This window comes from Acomys minous (assembly GCF_964271855.1).
Source record: "Acomys minous genome assembly, chromosome: 12".
Classification (NCBI taxonomy): Eukaryota; Metazoa; Chordata; class Mammalia; order Rodentia; family Muridae; genus Acomys; species Acomys minous.
Genome location: NC_140493.1, coordinates 20,455,024 through 20,473,463, shown reverse-complemented (window position 1 = coordinate 20,473,463; position 18,440 = coordinate 20,455,024). Strand labels below are relative to the sequence as shown.

At 52.8% G+C, this 18,440-nt stretch overlaps 1 protein-coding gene across 2 annotated transcripts; it reads left to right on the top strand.

Moving 5' to 3' along the window:
* Positions 1–3,810: 3,810 nt before the first annotated feature.
* CSDC2 (cold shock domain containing C2) lies at positions 3,811–18,396 on the top strand. 2 transcript variants are annotated; one of them, XM_084748434.1, is made up of 4 exons: positions 3,811–3,978; positions 13,824–14,125; positions 16,075–16,197; positions 16,533–18,396. In XM_084748434.1, exons 2-4 carry the CDS (start codon positions 13,947–13,949, stop codon positions 16,693–16,695), a joined length of 465 nt encoding a protein of 154 aa, XP_084604560.1. In that variant the 5' UTR covers positions 3,811–3,978; positions 13,824–13,946; the 3' UTR covers positions 16,696–18,396. The 2 variants fall into 2 exon arrangements, with proteins under 2 accessions (XP_084604560.1, XP_084604561.1); XM_084748435.1 differs by lacking the exon at positions 3,811–3,978 and adding an exon at positions 4,049–4,294.
* The last annotated feature ends 44 nt before the right edge of the window (positions 18,397–18,440 follow it).

The following is an 18,440-nucleotide window of genomic DNA, read 5'->3' as shown; positions in this document are numbered from 1 at the left end:
AGCCCCTGGATGCAAGCAGACGGCTTCTTTGTTACTCAGCGGCTGGTGGGTGGGTGGGTGTGTCTCCGCTGCTCGCTTCCTGAATGAGCAGCTGTGGTCTGTCTCGGTGTGCGTGGGGGGTAATCACTGCACTATTTCAAACTGCGGCCAGCCTCCTTCATTCACGGAGCCCTGCTGCTGCCTGGCAGCCCCAGCTCGTGTTTACCAGTGGCAGGCACAGAATCAGGACCTTGGCCCTGGTTCTTAGCCTGGTCCACAAGGCCCAGGCTCCACAGAGCTGGCCTTTGAGGCCTGCCTCCCACCTCCCATCTCAGCTCCTAACGCGGACTTCCTCCGGAGCCCTAGAGAAATCCGCTCCCTTCTATTGGCTCCATCGCTCAGCTCAAGGCCCCTGCAAAGACAGCCTGAGGACCGATATTCTAACTAAGGTTGGGTCAGTGGCTCGGTTGGGCCAGACTGGGCTAACGGTCCTGGGACTGAGATGGGGAGACGCCAGGCCAATCTATCACGTGACACCAAGCAGGATCCCCGCATGAGGGAAAGTGGACGGCAGGCAAAGAAAGCCGCACATTGCTGTGAGTCTAAGGCCAGCCTGGGCTAGTTAGCGAGTTCAAGGCTGGCTCGGGTTTCTGTCCTGACACTCTATTACTTCTGAGCTGTCAAACAGTGAAGCCTCGGGGCCTGGAGAGACGGCTCAGCGGTTAAGAGCACCGACTGCTCTTCCAGAGGTCCTCAGTTCAAATCCCAGCAGCCACATGGTGGCTCACAGCCATCTATAATGTGATCTGATGCATACTGTATACATAATAAATAAATCTTAAAAGAAAAGAACAACCCAGTGAATCCTCTTACGGGAAGAGGAGGAGAGGAGAGAGTGGGGGGAGAAGAGAAAAGGTGAGGCAAGGGACAGGAATGGTAGCACATGTTTGTAACCCCAGCATCTGAGGATATGGACTACCAGAAGTTCACAGCCACCTTCTAGTGCAAATTCACACCTAGCCTGGGGTACATGAGAGCCCGTCTCAAACACACACAAGTGAGGTATGTGCCAGGAACCCCAGCACTCACCAGGCAGGCAGGGCAGTCACAAGCCTACACAGCCAGGCAAGACCTGTCTCAAAAGAAGCTGGGTTTTGGTTTGGGGTTTTGTTTTGTTTTGTTTGTGTTTGTTTTTTTTTTTTTTTTTTTTTTTTTTTTTGAGACAAGGTTTCTCTGTGTAGCCCTGGCTGTCCTGGCCCAGCTTTGTAGACCAGGCTGGCCTCGAACTCACGGAGATCCACCACACCCAGCTCAAAAGAAGCTAAAATTCATTTCTTTTTGAAAGAGAAAAAGCTAGCCTGGTCTTCAAAGTGAATTCCAGGCAGGACAGCCAGGGCTACACACAGAGAAAGCCTGTCTTGGGGAAAAAAAAAAAAAAAAAGGCAAAGAGGGAGGTGGAGACCGGAAAGGGAGATGAAGACGTCCGGATTGTGCTCACGAGGGGACTAGAATGAAGGCAGCACTCTGGGCCTCTGTGGACAAGAACAGAAGCCCAGCCTCTCCCGTGCTCTCAGAAGCCAAGACTAAGTAGACACGGTTGCTCTCAGAAGATCTAGAAGGGCCAAGTGTGACGTGTACACCCCTCAGTCCAGGACTCAGGAGACTGAGGCAGGAAGATCTTGTGAGTTTAAGGTCAGCCCAGTCTACACAGCAAGTTAGTACAGCAAGACAGAGAAAAATAAGAGAATCTGTCAAGTGCATTAAAAAAAAAAAAAAAAAAAAAAGCAAAGCACCAGGCAGTGGGGGTTTACACCTTTAAACCCAGCACTGGAGAGGCAGATGCAGGTGGGTCTCTGTGAGTTCCAGGACAGCTTGGGCTACAGAGAAAGTTTCAGGACAGCCAAGGCTACACAGAGAAACCCTGCCTCAAAGAGCAAAAATTAATTAATTAGAAAAAAGGCCAGGTGGCGGCGGCACACACCTTTAATCCCAGCACTTGGGAGGCAGAGACAGGACGATCTCTGTGAGTTCGAGGCCAGCCTGGTCTACAAAGTGAGTCCAGGACAGCGAAGGCTACACAGAGAAACCCTGTCTGGAAAAAAACAAATTAATTAGAAATAAATAAAAAAAGGGCAAAACAAAGTCAGGCAGTGGTGGCACGCGCCTTTAGTCCCAGCACTCGGGAGGCAGAGCTGGCAGGCAGATCACTGTGAGTTTGAGGCCAGCCTGGTCTACAGAGTAAGTCCAGGACAGCCAAGGCTAACACAGAAAAACCCTGTCTCGAAAAAAACAAAAAGCAAAAAAACAAAACAAAAAGGGATTTATTTACTTTATCTTTATGAGTGCTCTATCTACATGTAGACCTGCACGCCATCAGATCACATTATAGATGGTTGTGAGCCACCATGTGGTTGCTGGGAATTGAACTCAGGACCTCTGGAAGAGCAGCCAGTGCTCTTAACCACTGAGGCATCTCTCCAGCCCTCCTCCCACGTTTGAGGTTTTTTTTTAAGATTACTTTTATTTGTGTGTATATGAGTATATGCCACAAGTATGCAGGTGACTCAGATGCCCCTGGTGCTGCAGGTGCAGGCAGTTGCAACCTGCCCTACATGGGTGCCGGGACCCATGCAGGCCTCCTCAAGAAGCTGCTTATTTACTGAGCCCTGGTTTGTTTGTGTGTTGCACACATGATTTTATCATAGAGTCTAGGCTGACCTCAAGTTTATAGCCATCCTTAGCCTCCTTAGTGCTGGGGTCACAGGGACGCACTCCCATGCCTCTCTTCACTTGCTTTTTGAGACAGGGTCTCTCTAGGTAGCCCAGGCTAGACTCTAACTTGACACCTTTCGGCTTCACCCTCCTGAGGGGCTGATCTGTCTGTGCCAGCATGAAGGGTCCCTCGGTGGGATTCACTGTGCCAAAGTGGTACCTGAGGAGGCTGAGGTTGAGGAGAATGGACAGAGAGGAGGCAGAGAAGGCCTTTGTGGAGCCTCCTGCAGTTTGTCCCTGAACTCACAGACAGCTGAGCCTTCGCTGTCCTCCTGGGGAGGAGTGGGGTCCTAAGGGAGTGGCCTGAGGTCTTGAGAGTCCAATCCAGGGCGATCTAAAGCAGTCCTAAACTGCTTGCCTGAATCTGCTGAGTCTGGCCTCTCTTCCAGGAGCCTGCCAGACTTGTGTGTGTGTATGTGTCTCACAGGGACACACTCACACAAAGACATCCGTTACTCTTTTAGAGTTCTCTTCCACTGGACTCAGTACCCCCTTCCCAAGGACTTAATGTGTGCCAAAGAGATTTCAGCACATTCGTCACCTGAGATGTCAGATCCTCTCTGAGGGGGCAGAGCTGAGCACCTGCTGGGCTGTGTCTGAGACTCCAGAGGGAAAGGAAAGTCTGGGAGTCCTTAGGAACCTTGTTCGGTTCCCAGAGGCTCTCCTCTGTACTCCCACTGCCCCCCCACCACACACTTCCTCTGCACACACCCTCCCACTCTGTGGGACCTCTCATTTGTTCCCCAAGTACACCAAGACAAGTGTACTCTCTCTAGCTCTTCCTCCCCTTCCCTCCGCAGCAGCTACCCTGACCTGGTAGGGCAAATTATACCTTGGCCCAGCAATAAAAGCCACTTGCAAAACAAAAAGCGTTAAAGCCCTGAGCGACGCAGCTTTGCCACTCACCCAGCTCTTGCCTGGCCCAGGAGGTGGAGGCCAGGGAAGAGACAGCCTAGTGTCCCTTTAAGCTGGGAGTACAAATTCCCTTCCCAGTCCCTCCCTCCAGCACATCCTGACGTCAGCAGGAAGGCGTGTGTGAGTGAGTGAGGGGCCCGAGGTGCCTCCTGCACACCACACACACATACACACACACACACACACACACACACACACCCCACAGAGAGTGCATCATCTAGACGTGACCCTTGCCAGCCAGCTCCCAGGTCCAGAGAGATTGGGTGCTGCCCACTACAGGAGGCAGTGCCTGGATCCAGCTGCCAGGGCGAGGTAAGGGGTAGCACCAGAGACCTGAAGGAAGCCTGTGATGGAAACTGTGGCAGAGGCTGGGGCGGATGGTACCAAAAAGGATGCGTGGAGTGCGGCTGCAAAGGTTGGGGCTTCAGGAGCCCAGCTCTGCTCAGGGGATACAGAGGAACCCACCGCCCGCCCTTCCCTCCCCTTGACCCTCCAGAAATGCTGAGGCGGAGTGGCTCCCGCGCGCGTCTCAGTGTGTGTGAATGTCTGTGTCTGGGACTCGTGTCTGGCTTAAGAAGCTGATTACAGCAGCTGCCTGCCAAGCCGCAGCCTCCGGTCTGGGAACTGGGTGAGAGAGAAAGCCATGGCTCCTTCCAGACCCTGAAAGGCCAGTCCGGAGCACTACTGGATCTTGCCCCGGGAATCTGCATTGAGGCCAGGGCAGAGGGGGAGGGACCGCCTGGGGAACCCAGAGCAGCTGTCTTCTCCTCACTCTATTTTTCCCTCGTGTGGCAGAGATAATTGTGTCAACTGGCTGGAGAAATGGCTCCGTGTTATTTTTGCCTTTATGCCACCTCGCTGACTGAGCCCTTCTCTGTCCCGCATGCTGGGGTAGCTCTGACCTGCGCGGGGCGGTGGGGGGGGTTGGGGGGGGGAGACTGGGGGGAGGGGGAGGGCGGTGCAGCCCACTGTAGGACAGAGGTGAAAGACCAGCTGCTGGGCAATCCTTGCTGTGGAATGCAAGGACTCAGGTTGACCTCGGCTGGCATCAAGCTCCCCCCCCCCCACCGCTCCGCCAATCCCCCCCCTCCAGGTCTGAGCCTGGCCCAAGGAGGCTGAGTGGAGATAAGGGGCCGAAGCTGGCACCCACAAGGAGACAGCAGGTTCCTGCCAGGCTGCAGGCTCTTCCCAGGGAGGAGGGGGATAGAAGAACAACAATACAGCCAGAGTGTGAACTGCTGCATCCGCTGGGGCTGGGGGAGGGGAGAAGGAAGTGTGCCTGGCGCGGGGTGAGCACCCTCCCTGACAGCCTGGCACTGGCTTGCCTAGATGCCATCCAGTCAGGGCCTTTCCCGGGGAAGGAAGATAGTCCAGGCCTGGGGTGGGGGTGGGGTGGGGTGGGGGTGAGGGTGGGGGCTCTTTCCTAACCCTGACTCCATCCCAGAGGTCTCTGGATGTGACTATCTGGGTTCTGAGTGTCTCTTCCCATTCTTGCTCCACATCGCCTTGAAGTCTTTCCCCCCCCCCCCAAAAAAAAACCATCTATTTTCCAACATCTATTTGTCTGTCTGGCCCCACCTTTTAATTTAAAAACAAAAAACAAAAAACAAAAAAACTACGATCAGTGCAAACAGAAGCCAGCAGCAAAGGGTCCCGGGAGAACACATCAGTCTATCCCAGGCCTGGAGACAGATGGCTGGACAAGGTTTAAAGATGCTTATTAGCTAAGGAGGCGGGGTCCCTAGTGGCCCTCAAGGATCCAAGGGGATGGACAGATGGGGGATAGCAGGGATATTTGCCAGCTCATCTAAAGGCGGAGTGCATCCCCCCCCTCACTGCGCCTTCACCCACCTTTTGCAGGTGATAACCCAGCAGAGGGTGCTCTGGGGACCTGAGAGCTGGTCACCATCACTAGTCACAAACCTGGGCCCTGTGAGCAGGCAGCTTGGGGGAAATCCACTGCGAGGTGGGGGACTATAATCTAGGGTGGGGCCGGCACACACCCCTCCATCAGAATGCCGACCAGCCCGCAGGAGATGACTTGACACCCCGGGAAACCCAGGGACTTTTGAGACCACACTGAGCAACTCCACGCTGACACTCTGTGTGACTTTGGCCAGTGTGATCCTCTCTCCAGGGGACCCAGAATAGGAAGGTGACACAGTTTAGGCACACACAGTCAGGTGGAGGTGGAGCTTGTCTGTGAACTCGGCTCTAGGTACCAGCCTGGCTCTCCCCTCCCCCACCACTGCCAGAGAAGCCCAGAGGCCTTAAGACCAGCAGCCTTAGGGTTGCTTGGGCATGTGACTGGGTGAGTAAAGGGTCCCTTAAATAATTAATCTTTAGTATTGGCTGGGACAGCCCTTTACACACACACACACACAGTGGAGGTTTAATTAGGTCACCTCCAGCTGCCAGGGGCAGCTGATTATTTTAAGGAGTGTCTGGGAAGCTGGGGGAGGGAGGAGCCAGGCAGGTGCCACTTCTATCTGGTGGTCCCAAGGTTGACCTGTCATCTTCCCAGGACCCAGCATGGACAAGCCTGAGGCAGCCAGCCAGCTCTTCCACCACCTCCCTTGTGCTCTGTGTCTATTTTTAAACTGTACCCATTCCTCCCTAGTGACACCCCCATAATGGGGACCTGGGACTGGAACACTTTTATTGGGGGAGTTGTTTTTAAGCTTCACAAAGCTGGGGAGTGATTCACCCAAGGTCATGGTCTGAGTCAGCACAACACCAGAAATAGAACCCCAAATCCTGGCTCCCCAGTTCTTCTTTGGCTCTGTACATCATCCTTCGGGGGAGGCCAGAGGTGGGAGGTTTTGTCCAAAGAATTGATGGGTTTTCCTCTCTTTGCCCTGGCGGCACATCCCTCTTCCACACCTCTCTGGGACCCCCTGGGACTCAGTTTACTCTTCTGAAGAATGGGTAGGTATGTTGGCAGTAATTACTGTTTAGGGTTCTTATGAGGCATAAATGGGACAAGAGCCTGACAGGTGGTTGGTTAAGGTGATAGAGGGGGTAAGGAGTGAGGACTGGCCAGCAAGTCTCATCATCCACAGTAGGTGTGTCCCCTGGTGTGTGTGGTGCTGTGTGTGTGTGTGTGTGTGTGTGTGTGTGTATGTGTGTGTGTGTATGTGTTTTGTAGGACATGGGTTAGAAATAGACTCCTTGGGCATGCCCATATGGGTGAGTTTTTGTTGTTGTTGGTTGATTGGTCGGTTTTGGTTTTTCGAGACAGGGTTTCTCTGTGTAGCCTTGGCTGTCCTGCACTCACTTTGTAGACCAGGCTGGCCTCGAACTCACAGCGATGCGCCTGCCTCTGCCTCCCAAGTGCTGGGATTAAAGATGTGAGCCACCACCGCCTGGCTATGGATGTGTTTTTTGTTTTTGTTTTGTTGTTGTTGCTTTGGCTTTTTTGTTTTGTTTTGTTTTGTTTTTTCTGAGACAAGGTTTTTCTGTGTAGCCCTGGCTATCCTGGAACTGTCTCTGTAGACCAGGCTGGCCTTGAACTCACAGAGAACCACCTGCCTCTGCCTCCCAAGTGCTGGGATTAAAGACATAAGCCACCATAACCCCACTGCACCCCATTTTTTAGGGGGGAGGGTCTAATTACAGCTAAGTCCCAGCTGGCTCTGCTCACCTGTAGTGAGGGTTGACTCGCTGAGTGCCAAGGGCCTGTGACACCGCATCACACCTTGGGTTATCTCTAAACAGTTCTGGGGTTTTCAGTTTGCCTCTCCTGCCCCCTCCCTCCCCCCCCCCCCCCCACTGCAGATGTAGTTTTTGGTTTGGCTTTCATTCAGGGAATGGAGAGCTTGGCTGGTAGGCCAGAGCCCCTGTGCCTGGCCAGGGACGAGCCTGTTCACGGTGGGTCATGCTCTGGGCCTCATATTGTCCTCCCTGCTCAGATGAGGTCCTGCATTTTGTTTGTTTGGTTTTGGTCTCTCTGTGTTAGTCTTGACTGTCCTGGACTCGCTTTGTAGACCTGGCTGGCCTCAAACTCATAGCGATCCACCTGCCTCTGCCTCCTGAGTGCTGGGATTAAAGGCGTGCACCACCTCGCCAGGCAAGGTCCTGTGTTTTATCCCCACTACTGCATACACTGGCTGTTATAATGATACTCACCTTGGGCTGGAGAGATGGCTCAGTGGTGAAGAGCACCGCCTGCTCTTCCGAGGTTCCCGAGTTCAATCCCCAGCGACCCCATGGTGGCTCACAACCATCTATAATGAAATCTGATGCCCTCTTCTGGCATGCAGGTGTACATGCAGGCAGAACTTCGTATACATAATAACGATACTCACCTTTAATCCAGGATTCACATGGTGGATACAGAAAAATTTGAAGTTCAAGGCTGGACTTGGCTACTGGAGACCTGTCTCAGTCTCCTGTTCCCCAGTAAATAAACAAATATAAAACGAAAGAAAGAAAGAAAGAAAACCAAAAGCCTTCTTGCATAGCATCCTGGCACCCAAACAATGAAAGCCTTGGTACCACTTGTCCTTTCCTGCATCAATATTCTGGAAGCAGGGTCGGGGCTGGAGGCTTGTTCTGCATTTTTTTGTTCTCATCTCTTTGGGCTCTCTAGGTGTTGCATAGCTTTTCCAACCCAGCTCCCTCTTTTTTCTGGTCCTAAAGAGACCAGGGCATCGCTGCTCAAGCCTGCACTCCCAGTGCTCAGAGGTGAAGGCTAAGAGTCAGAAGCTCACCCTTGACTGTGTGACTACATGTTCAGGAGCCGGAGCAATGGCTAATCCATTCAAGTGCTTGCTGCTCTTGCAGAAGATTGTGGAGTCTGGCTCTCAACACCTGAGGCACGTGGCTTCAGATCACCTGTAACTCTAGCTTCGGGTGCCCTCTTCTGGCCTCTATGGGTACTGCACACATGTGTGCATATTAACCTGTACACATTTAAAAAATTAATTAAATTAAAAATATTTATTTTTGAGGTAGGCGGATCACTGTGAGTTCGAGGCCAGCCTGGTCTACAAAGTGAGTCCAGGATGGCCAAGGCTACACAGAGAGACCCTGTCTCGAAAAACCAAAAAAAATTTTTTTTTACTTATTTAGTTAGTTTTTGTTTTTCAAGACAGGGTTTCTCTGTGTAGCCCTGCCTGTTCTGAAACTAAGTCTGTAGACCAGGCTGTTCTCAAACTCAGAGATCCACCTGCCTCTGTCTTGCGAGTATTAGTATTAAAGGTGTGTGCCTCCACTGCCAGGTTCAAAAAAGAAAATATCTTTGAAAAATAAAAAAATCAAACTTAAAGCCAGGTGGTGGTGGCACATGTCTTTAATCCCAGCACTTGGGAGGCAGAGGCAGGCGGATCTCTGTGAGCTCGAAGTTAGCCTGGTCTACAGAGTGCATTCCAGGACAGCTAGAGCTGTTACACAGAGAAACCCTGTCTGGAGAAAAGAAAGAAAGAAAGAAAGAAAGAAAGAAAGAAAGAAAGAAAGAAAGAAAGAAAGAAAGAATCAAACCTAGGTCAAGGCCAGCCTGTACTACTTAAAACACTGTCTCAAAAGAAAAGGGGAGGGGCTCCGGCACTGGAGAGATGGCTCCAGTGGATACTGCTCTTCCGGAAGACCTGAGTTCCTTTCCCCACGTCCATGTTGTATGGCTCACAACTGTCTGTAACTCCATCTCTAGAGGATCCAGTGTCCTCTCCTGCACTCCGTAGGCACGTGCACTCATACATGACACATGCACAAACACATCCGTATATACATGCAACTGAAAATAATAGAATAAATCTTTAAAAAAAAAAAAGTACTAGTAGCCAGGCATTGCGGAGCAGGTATAACTGCCATGCAAACATGGGGACCAGAGTTTGAGCCCCAACACCCAAGTAAAAAGCTAGGCCCGCCGGGCAGTGGTGGCGCACGCCTTTAATCCCAGCACTCAGGAGGCAGAGGCAGGTGGATCATTGTGAGTTCGAGGTCAGCCTGGTCTACACAGCGAGTCCAGGACAGCCAAGGCTACACAGAGAAACCCTGTCTTGAAAAAGAAAGGAGGGCAGCCACCAAGGAAGGCACTCAACATGAACGTGTAGCCTACACACACACACACACTCATATACACCAAAACAGACAAACAAACAAGAAATGCGTCAACAGCAACGCAGGGTCTGAGACTAGACGCCTGACTCACCACCTCAAAGCCCCTGACTCGGTCCTGATTTAGATTCTGCCTGAGACATCGTGCTCTTGATTGATTTAACCTGAGCTACAGGGTTTTTTGGTTTGGTTTTGTTTTTTAATCTGTAAAGTGGAGAGAGAACACTGCAGGAACTAAACCGAGGAAAGGGAATTGTGGGACAGGGAAGGCAGCTGGGAGCCGAGGAGCAGTCCGTAAGGAAGGGAGGGGAAATAGAGGGGGCCTGGTCCAGCGCCCCAAGTCCGGAGTGGGTCCTGTCTGTGAGGAACTCCCAGGCTGCAGAACCTGCCGGGCACGCCCACATCCACTTCCTTTTACCTTCCGCTGAGGAGGGAGAGAGAGAGAGAGGGCCTCTGGTCGCCTTTCAGCTTCCTCGCTGGAGAGAGGAGGGCAGGCCTGGTGGAGAAATGCCTCTGGCCACCTCCTGCCCTCCTTACCGATAGTGAAGAGTCCCTGCCCCTGTCCCTGCCCCGTGCTGCGACCTCGGACCCGGGTCCAGAGCCCTCCTAGCCACAATCACCTGGCTGCTGGAGCAGCCCCAGCTGAGCCCCTTGGTAACCTTGGTAACCACTGTGGCTCCTCCCCTCTTGGCCTCTACTGACCCCTCCCCGTCATTGCCGGCTGGCACTGCCAAGCACACCAACAGGCTTTAGGACGCTGCGGTGGGGAAGTCCATTGGCTCTGGTTCCCAGGGGAGGAAGAAGCAGGGATCCAGGGCCTGGGAACCAGGGCCTGGGAACAGCACTTTCCAGGCTGAGTGACCCAGAAACTTTGGTGCCTGCCTTATTTTGGCAACAGTTTTATTGAGATGCAATTCACATACAATGCAGTTCATTTGATTGGGATCCGGGGTGGAGCTCCGTGGTATAGAGCTTGCCCAGTTGGCCACCATGCCCAGCACCAGAAAAAACAAAAACAAAAACAAAAAAAAGCAATGTGCATAAAGCGGACCGCTCACTGGATTGCAGCGGATTCACCAACTGTCACCACAGTGCTTACCGAATAAATGTTTTTAGTAGCCAGCACCCTAATGGGAATGACCCATCAGCAGTTTTCACACACACACACACACACACACACACACACACACACACACACACACACACACAGCAGACCGACCCTGTGTGCGTTATTGTACCTGTGTCCTCTGTTCAGGGCGGTGTTCTCAAGCTCTGTGGCTAGATTGTAGGTTGTTAGATTTGCCTTCTTTATCTTGTGTTTGGTGGTAGAACTTTTTGGTTATTGTGAACAACACAATATTCACAACGCTGGTTTTGTTTTTATGTTTGAGTGTTTACCCATGTATGTGCACAGCCTGCATGAAGTACCCATGAAAGCCAGAAGGGGGCATCAGACTCTGGAACTGGGGTTACAGATAGTTTTCAGCCACCATGTGGGCATTAGCAACGCAACCAGTAATCTCTACAGCCTTTGAGCCAACCTTCCTCCCACCCCTCCTGTCTCCCTCCTTCCCGCCCTCTCTGTCTCTCTCTGTCTGTCTGTCTGTCTGTCTGTCTGTCTCTCTCTCTCTCTCTCTCTCTCTTCTCTCGTTTAGTTTGTTTGAGACAGGGTTCTTACTCTGTAGCTCACACTGGCCTTGAACTTGCAGCCTCCTGAAACTCATGTCTCAGCCTCAGGAGTGCTAGGGTGACAGGTGAGTCACCACAGTCAGCTGAAGCTGACTTGGTTGTTTTCCTCTACAGTATGCATGGCTGAGGGGCAGGGAGTATGTAGTAAGAAAGCATTTCCCAAGCAAACCTGAGGCCTTGGTTTGATGAAAACATTGCAGAAGGGGGGAGGGGACACTTGGGGAGGGCCGAGGGTCAATCTGAGTACTGGGGAGGAGAACCCACAAAACTAATATAGTAACATCTTGTCTTTATACAAATAAACAGCCAGGCAGTGGCAGTGCATGCACCACCAAGGCCCGACTGAAAAAGAAAATATTTTAACTGATAATACAGCAAAGGAGCCAAGGGGTAGGCATGGGGGACTCTCCCTGCTCCTCTGTGACTAGGGACTAAGGAAGGGCTTTCCTGTTGCAGGCTCAGCCAAGCTCCGCAATGGCCTGTGAGAGGGAGAAGCATGGTCTGTCAGCCCATTGCTCTGATGAGGAAACTGAGGCCAGTGGAAGTGCTCCCCAAGGCCTGCAGCTAGTAGTAGCAGAACTGGAAGTCTCCTGGTCCTGAGGTCTCCCCAAGCTGTCCAGGCCACCTGTCTCTCCCCCAATTTCTACAGCAGTATGTCTTAGGCTTCTAGGATGCCACACCTCTTGAGGAAGAGGCTGTGGGCCACAGGAGGACAGTTACAACCTATACCTCAGTAGAGGTACATTTTGCCAGGGTCTTCAAGGTGCCAGGCGCCATAATATGACAATAAAAGACAATGAAATAACTTAAAAAAAAAAAAGGCCAGCTGGGCGCACGCCTTTAATCCCAGCACTCGGGAGGCAGAGGCAGGCAGATCGCTGTGAGTTCGAGGCCAGCCTGGTCTACAAAGTGAGTCCAGGACAGCCAAGACTACACAGAGAAATCTTGTCTTGAAAAAACAAACAAAAACGAAAAAAAAGGTATAAAAGCTAGCAATGGGGTCAGTATGTACCGGTGTGCATAGGTACATACTGTATCTCAATCCTCGACAGATGCCACCTCCCTGGGGAATTGCCAGTCTCTTGGGATCTAAGCTGTTTCCCCTCCCCCCATCCTAGCTTGCCTGATGAAGATAGACCCTGGGCTGTGACCATTCTAAGCAAGTGCTCTTCCCACAGAGCCACATCCCCCAGCCCTTCAACCTCATTTTGAGAGGCAGAAACTGGGTTAATGAAAAGTAGAATGCGTTCCCAAGAGCTCCCCATGTGCTCGCTGCTCCTGTTTTAGGGCATACTGAATGGCTCTTGGGCCTCAGGACAACATTCCTATAAAATAAGAACGGCACTACCCATAGTGCAGAGCGAAAAATGACATCAAAGGCCAAGAGTATTGGCTGAGACCAGTCAGTCAGTAGAACCCGCACTTCCTGTCATGTGGGCACTTCTGGGAGGCCACCAAATCAGATACAAAATCTGAACCCACAGGCAGGTGGTGGTGGCACACCCCTTTAATCCCAGCACTCAGGAGGCAGAGGCAGGCGGATCTCTGTGAGTCCAAGGCCAGCCTGGTCTACACAGTGAGTCCTGGACAGCCAGGACTACACAGAGAAGCCGTGTGTGTGTGTGTGTGTGTGTGTGTGTGTGTGTGTGTGTGTGTGTGCACGCGCACGCCACGGGGTAGAAGTGGGGATTCTGATCTCAGAGCTGTGAATGTGAAACCATTAATATTTGGCCATCACATGCCCCATCTCCAGACACCTGAGTTATAAAATTAAACTGAAAACTGTAAGAACTTAAAGATTTTAAATCAGGTTGTGTTTTGTTTGTGAGACAGGGTCCCACATACACCAGGCTGACCTCAAATGTCCCCTGGAATTCAAGATAACCTCAAATTTCTGGTCCTTCTGCTTCTACCTCCCGAGTGTGCTGGGATTATTACAGGCTTGCACTATCGTGCCTGTCTTGTGTGTGTGTTTTCTGTTTTGAGGCAGGGTCTCTCTTCATAGTTCTAGCTGTCCTGGAACTAACTATGTAGACCAGGCTGGCCTCGAACTCACAGAGATCCACTTGTCTCTACCTCCCCAATGGTGGTATTAAAGGTGTGCAGCACCTCTCCTGGCTCATGTCTGTTTCTCCCACCCACTTTGTGGCATTGGCTAGGCAAACACTCTACCAGCTGAGCTAAGTTCCCCAATCCCTTGTTTTGTTTTGGTACTGGGTATTAAAGCCAAAGCCTTACACATGCTAAGCTATGTGATTCTTTTGTCCTCCTCGTGAGGATCCTGAGGTGGGGCGGGACCGTGAGTGCGTCAGGAGCGGCTGGCTTCAACAGTCCTTCAACAGTCAAGTTGTACCCAGTAACCAGAACCGGTCTCTGGCTGCTCCTAACTGCGCTTCTCTCTTCTCTTACAGACGGAGTCCACAGCTGGCGAGGCCGCTGAGCAGGGCGAGGCCGGGCCCTGCCCGAAGGGACACCAGTGTCCTTCACCGGCCCCTGTGTCCCAGAGCCCACAGGGCTCTCCCGCTGGCCCCACCATGACGTCAGAGCCTACATCACCGCCAGTGGTGCCCCCTCTCCACTCCCCCAAGTCTCCTGTCTGGCCCACTTTCCCCTTCCACAGGGAGGGCAGTAGGATCTGGGAACGCGGTGGTGGTATTGCGCCTCGGGACCTGCCCAGCCCTCTGCCCACGAAACGGACCAGGACATACTCCGCGTGAGTGCCTTCCCCTCCCCTCCGTCCCATTCTGCCCATCTTCCCAGGAAGCTGGGCGACCTTCCGGTGACGTCAGTGTTTTTTCATTCCTTCCTTCATTCCACGAAAACTTACTGTTAAACAGGCATGTTAGCCATTTGTTCCAGGGTTTTGAGACATAACACTAAGCCTGGCGTGGTGGCGCACACCTTCAATCCCAGCAGAGGCAGGTGGATCTCTGTGAGTTCAAGGCCAACCTGGTCTACAAAGTGAATCTAGGACAGTCAAGGCTACATAGAGAAACTCTGGAGAGAGGGAGGGAGAGGGAGAGAGAGAGAGAGAGAGAGAGAGAGAGAGAGAGAGAGAGAGAGAGAGAGAGAGAGAGAGAGAGAGAGAGAGCATCTAATGAGCTCCAGGAATGAGTAAAGCATGTCTACAGTTCAAAGGGGTTTTGAATACTAGGGGACAGTGAATTAAGACATCAGAGCCCTGCCGGGCGTGGTGGCCCACGCCTTTAATCCCAGCACTCGGGAGGCAGAGGCAGGCGGATCGCTGTGAGTTCAAGGCCAGCCTGGTCTACAAAGTGAGTCCAGGACAGTCAAGGCTACAAAGAGAAACCCTGTCTCGAAAAACCAAAAAAAAAAAAAAAAAAAAAAAAAAAAAAGACATCAGAGCCGAGTTTGAAGATGCACCAGATGAAGAAGAGACATGGAGCTCCATAGTGAGGCTATCTTAAAAATAAATAAAAGGGACCTGAGTGTTGCAGGTGGAACAGCTTTGCATTAAACATTTAGGGAAGGGTGGTGGACTGCCAGGAACCAGCCTTGGGCCTCTGGAGAGGTGACTGGGTAAGGCCAGATGGGAAGGGTTTGTGGGAGCCCAAGAGTTTTACAATTATTATTGGTGGTGGTGGTGGTGGTGTGTGTGTGTGTGTGTGTGTGTGTGTGTGTGTGTGTGTGTGTGTAGCTGCCACAGCCTGTGTGTGGAGGTCAGAGAACAACTTGTAAGGAGTGGGTTCTCTCCTTCCACCAAGTCAGTTCAGGGGTTCAAACTCAGGTGTGCAGGATTGGCAACAGGTGCGTTTTTTACCCACTGAGCCACCTCATCGTCTCAGTTTTGTTTTGGTTTTTTCCATCGAGACAAGGTTTCTCTGTAGAGCCCTGGCTGTCCTGGACCCCCGTTTAGACATATAGATCCGCCTGCCTTTGTCTCCCAAAGTGCTGGGAATACACACACACGCAAACACACACACACAGGATTATATATGAGTGCTCTATTTGTATGTACATCTACATGCCAGAAGAGGGCAGCAGATTACATTATAGATGGTCGCGAGCCACCAGGTGGTTATTGGGAATTGCACTCAGGACCTCTGTGGAAGAGCAGACAGTGTTCTTAACTGCTGAGCCATCTCTCCAGCCCAGTTTTATATTTTTGAGACAGGGCTTGGCTCTGTAGCCAGGCTGACTCTGAGCTTCTGGTGACTCTGCTGGGGCTTGCAGGCATGTGCCACTGGGCCTGGCTGCAAGGTTTCTCTGTGTTGTCCTCTGTCTGACCCTAAGCTACAGCAGGCGGTTAGTAAACAGCACATGAAAACTAGTGACCGGTGGTGCGACAGCTGCCATGGGAGGTGCTCAGGTGCCTCTTGGTTTAGTTTTCGGTGTTGAGGATGGAGCCTGAGCTTTACACACGCGGCAGGCAAGCCATCACCGCTGAACCTACACCCCCAGCTCCACTCAGAACTTGTCCATTGAAGCCGCCTAAACATCTGGCCGGAGGGAGCTATTTAGAGGGACACCGACAGGGAACCAGGAGTCACTGTTGTTGTACCACACCAAGAAACACCAGTCAGGCCACTGAAAGCTCTGGGTCCCAGTCTTTGTGATCTATTCAACGGCGCTATTGCTTGGGGGGGGTCCACGAAAGGGGCTCTCCAGGCCACAGCCTCAACCCCCCTCCCCCATCCCCAGGACAGCTCGAGCCTTGGCTGGCCCCGTGTTCAAGGGCGTCTGTAAGCAGTTCTCACGCTCACAGGGCCACGGCTTCATCACGCCTGAGAATGGCACCGAGGACATCTTCGTGCATGTTTCTGAGTGAGTCCCCTTCCCTTCCCTGTACCAGCCACCGTTCAGTCTCCCCTGACCCTCTCCTAGTTGCTGAGAGGGATGGGCCGGGGTGAGGCAGGGAGCAGCTGGCAGTCCCCAGAACCACGATAGATCACAGGAGTCCTGAGAGCCAGACCCGCTTCTCTTCACCCCCTCAAAGAGGGAAAAACTAACCAGATACCCCTTCCACAGCCTAGAAAACAACAGCTCAAAGTAGAGCTAGCTGGCTGACGGTCTCTGGCCTACTGAGGCCAGGGGCCACGGTGGCCACGGTGGCTTCTGGGGACTGATCTGCTGCCAACCCTTCCCCTTCTGTCCCCCAGCATCGAGGGGGAGTACGTGCCCGTGGAAGGCGATGAGGTGACCTACAAGATGTGTCCCATCCCACCCAAGAACCAGAAGTTTCAGGCCGTGGAGGTGGTGCTCACCCAGCTGGCGCCCCATATTCCCCATGAGACATGGTCTGGCCAGGTTGTGGGGTCCTAGGCAGCCGGGGTGGGGTACCCCCAGGAGGAGGCAGGCAGTAGCCAGCTCTGTGCTCCCACCGCGCTGCTGACCCAGCTCTTGGGTGTGCTGCCTTGTCTGTCTGTCTGTGCTTGTGGCCGTGAATGTGTGCTTCCACCCGCCTGTGACCCGTGACTTGTGTGATCTGGCCTAGGGTTGGGAGTACAGCTACCAGTCCTGCCTTGGCCCGTCTCTCCTTCCTCTCAACCCTGCCACGTAAACACAGGACTGTCTCACCCTCTTGCCTGCTATCTATATACCGAGTCTCTGTGGGTGTGTGTCATGTTCTTGAGAACCCGGGGCGACCTCTCTCCCATGAGCCTGTTCCTCACCGCTGTCCTCAGATCTACTCAGTCCAGTACCCAGCCCTGTGTCTCCTTGTGCTGGACTTGGGTATCTGCCATGGCCTGGACCTTTCCTCTCAGAAAACCAGGCCTACACACATCAGATTTTGTGGGGGCCTCTAACTTTAGGGAAGAAGAAGACAAAACATGGAAGGTCATGGCCAGCCCCTGCCACAGCCCAGCTCATCTTCCTGTTCCCATCCCTTTGGTGCCCTAGAGAGAGAACATGGCTGCAGGCAGGAGGGAGCTTACTTAAGTGGGAGGCCAAGCCCCTCTCTTCAGCCAGTGGATGTGCTCTGAACCCCACAGAGCTAGGTTTCTTCCCAAGCTGGGGGCACCAAGCTCATTCCCTCCCTGAGGTGAGGTGGGGACACAGTTTCCTCCAGCTTGGACAGAGTCATCTCTCACCGCGACAAATCCTGGGGATGCCCCGGCTGAGGATGCAGCGATGGACTAACATGTCACCTCAGGCAAGGCCCGGTCCAGGCACCCAAAGGAATGGTCCTCAGCCAAGGAGGCCTGGCCTACCCCCCCCATCCCCCCCCATCCCCACCCAATTGGACCCTCTTCCCAGAGCCACACTATGGCTCCTACAGATGCCCAATAGGTCAGCCACTGAAGTGGCTTTTATCTCATTCATCCCTGAAGTGTGACTGTCCTTTTTAACTGGAGTCCCTTTGAGGCAAAGATGTGTCCCTTCTAGAGAGGGTAAGTGGGGTCACAGGGTCAGGGAAGGCCTGCCACAACCGTGACCCTTATCAGACCCAGCTGCGAGTGAAATGTGAGCAGACAGATGCCCAGGATAAAGGGATCAGCGATTGTTTAGGTGGCCTTGCCTTGTAGGTGTTCTAGGACCACAGGGTAGAGTCTTTTGGGGGGTGTTTGTACCCTACCTTGTCCTAGCATCCTTTGCAAAGAAGCCAGCAGCCTAGAGCTAAGAAGTGCTGGCCAGTTCCCCACACTGGGAAGGACCTACCTGTCTGACACCCCACTGTGAACTAGGCTTCTCCAGCAAGGCCTGTCCCTGAAAAACTGTCCTCTGCAAGCTTGAGGACCCGAGTTCAAATCCCCAGCCCGCCTGTAACCCAGCACTGGTAATACACACAGCCAGATCCTTGACAAGGAACTTGTTGGTACAGGTGGACCCAGGGGTCACCCAGGCCTCCCTCCTGTGAGCAGGTACTTGCTGGTCATCACCTTGAGGCTGCTTGAGTGTGGAGGCAACAGGCCTCCTCTCTACTCTCAGGCCCTGTGTGTCGAGTCAGAAGTTTCCCCACCCAGACCCCAGCCACGGACTCCCATTCTTCCTAACACTGGCAATAAACTCAACTGTGACCCACCCTGCCCTTGAGTTGCCTGTCTGTGAGGGCCCTTGGGGAAGGG

Coding starts and splice junctions, on each gene's coding strand:
- CSDC2 (XM_084748434.1), top strand. CDS start 13,947: ATGACGTCAGAGCCTACATCACCGCCAGTGGTGCCCCCTCTCCACTCC. Junction 14,126..16,074: donor CGGACCAGGACATACTCCGC/GTGAGTGCCTTC, acceptor CCCCATCCCCAG/GACAGCTCGAGCCTTGGCTG. Junction 16,198..16,532: donor ATCTTCGTGCATGTTTCTGA/GTGAGTCCCCTT, acceptor TCTGTCCCCCAG/CATCGAGGGGGAGTACGTGC.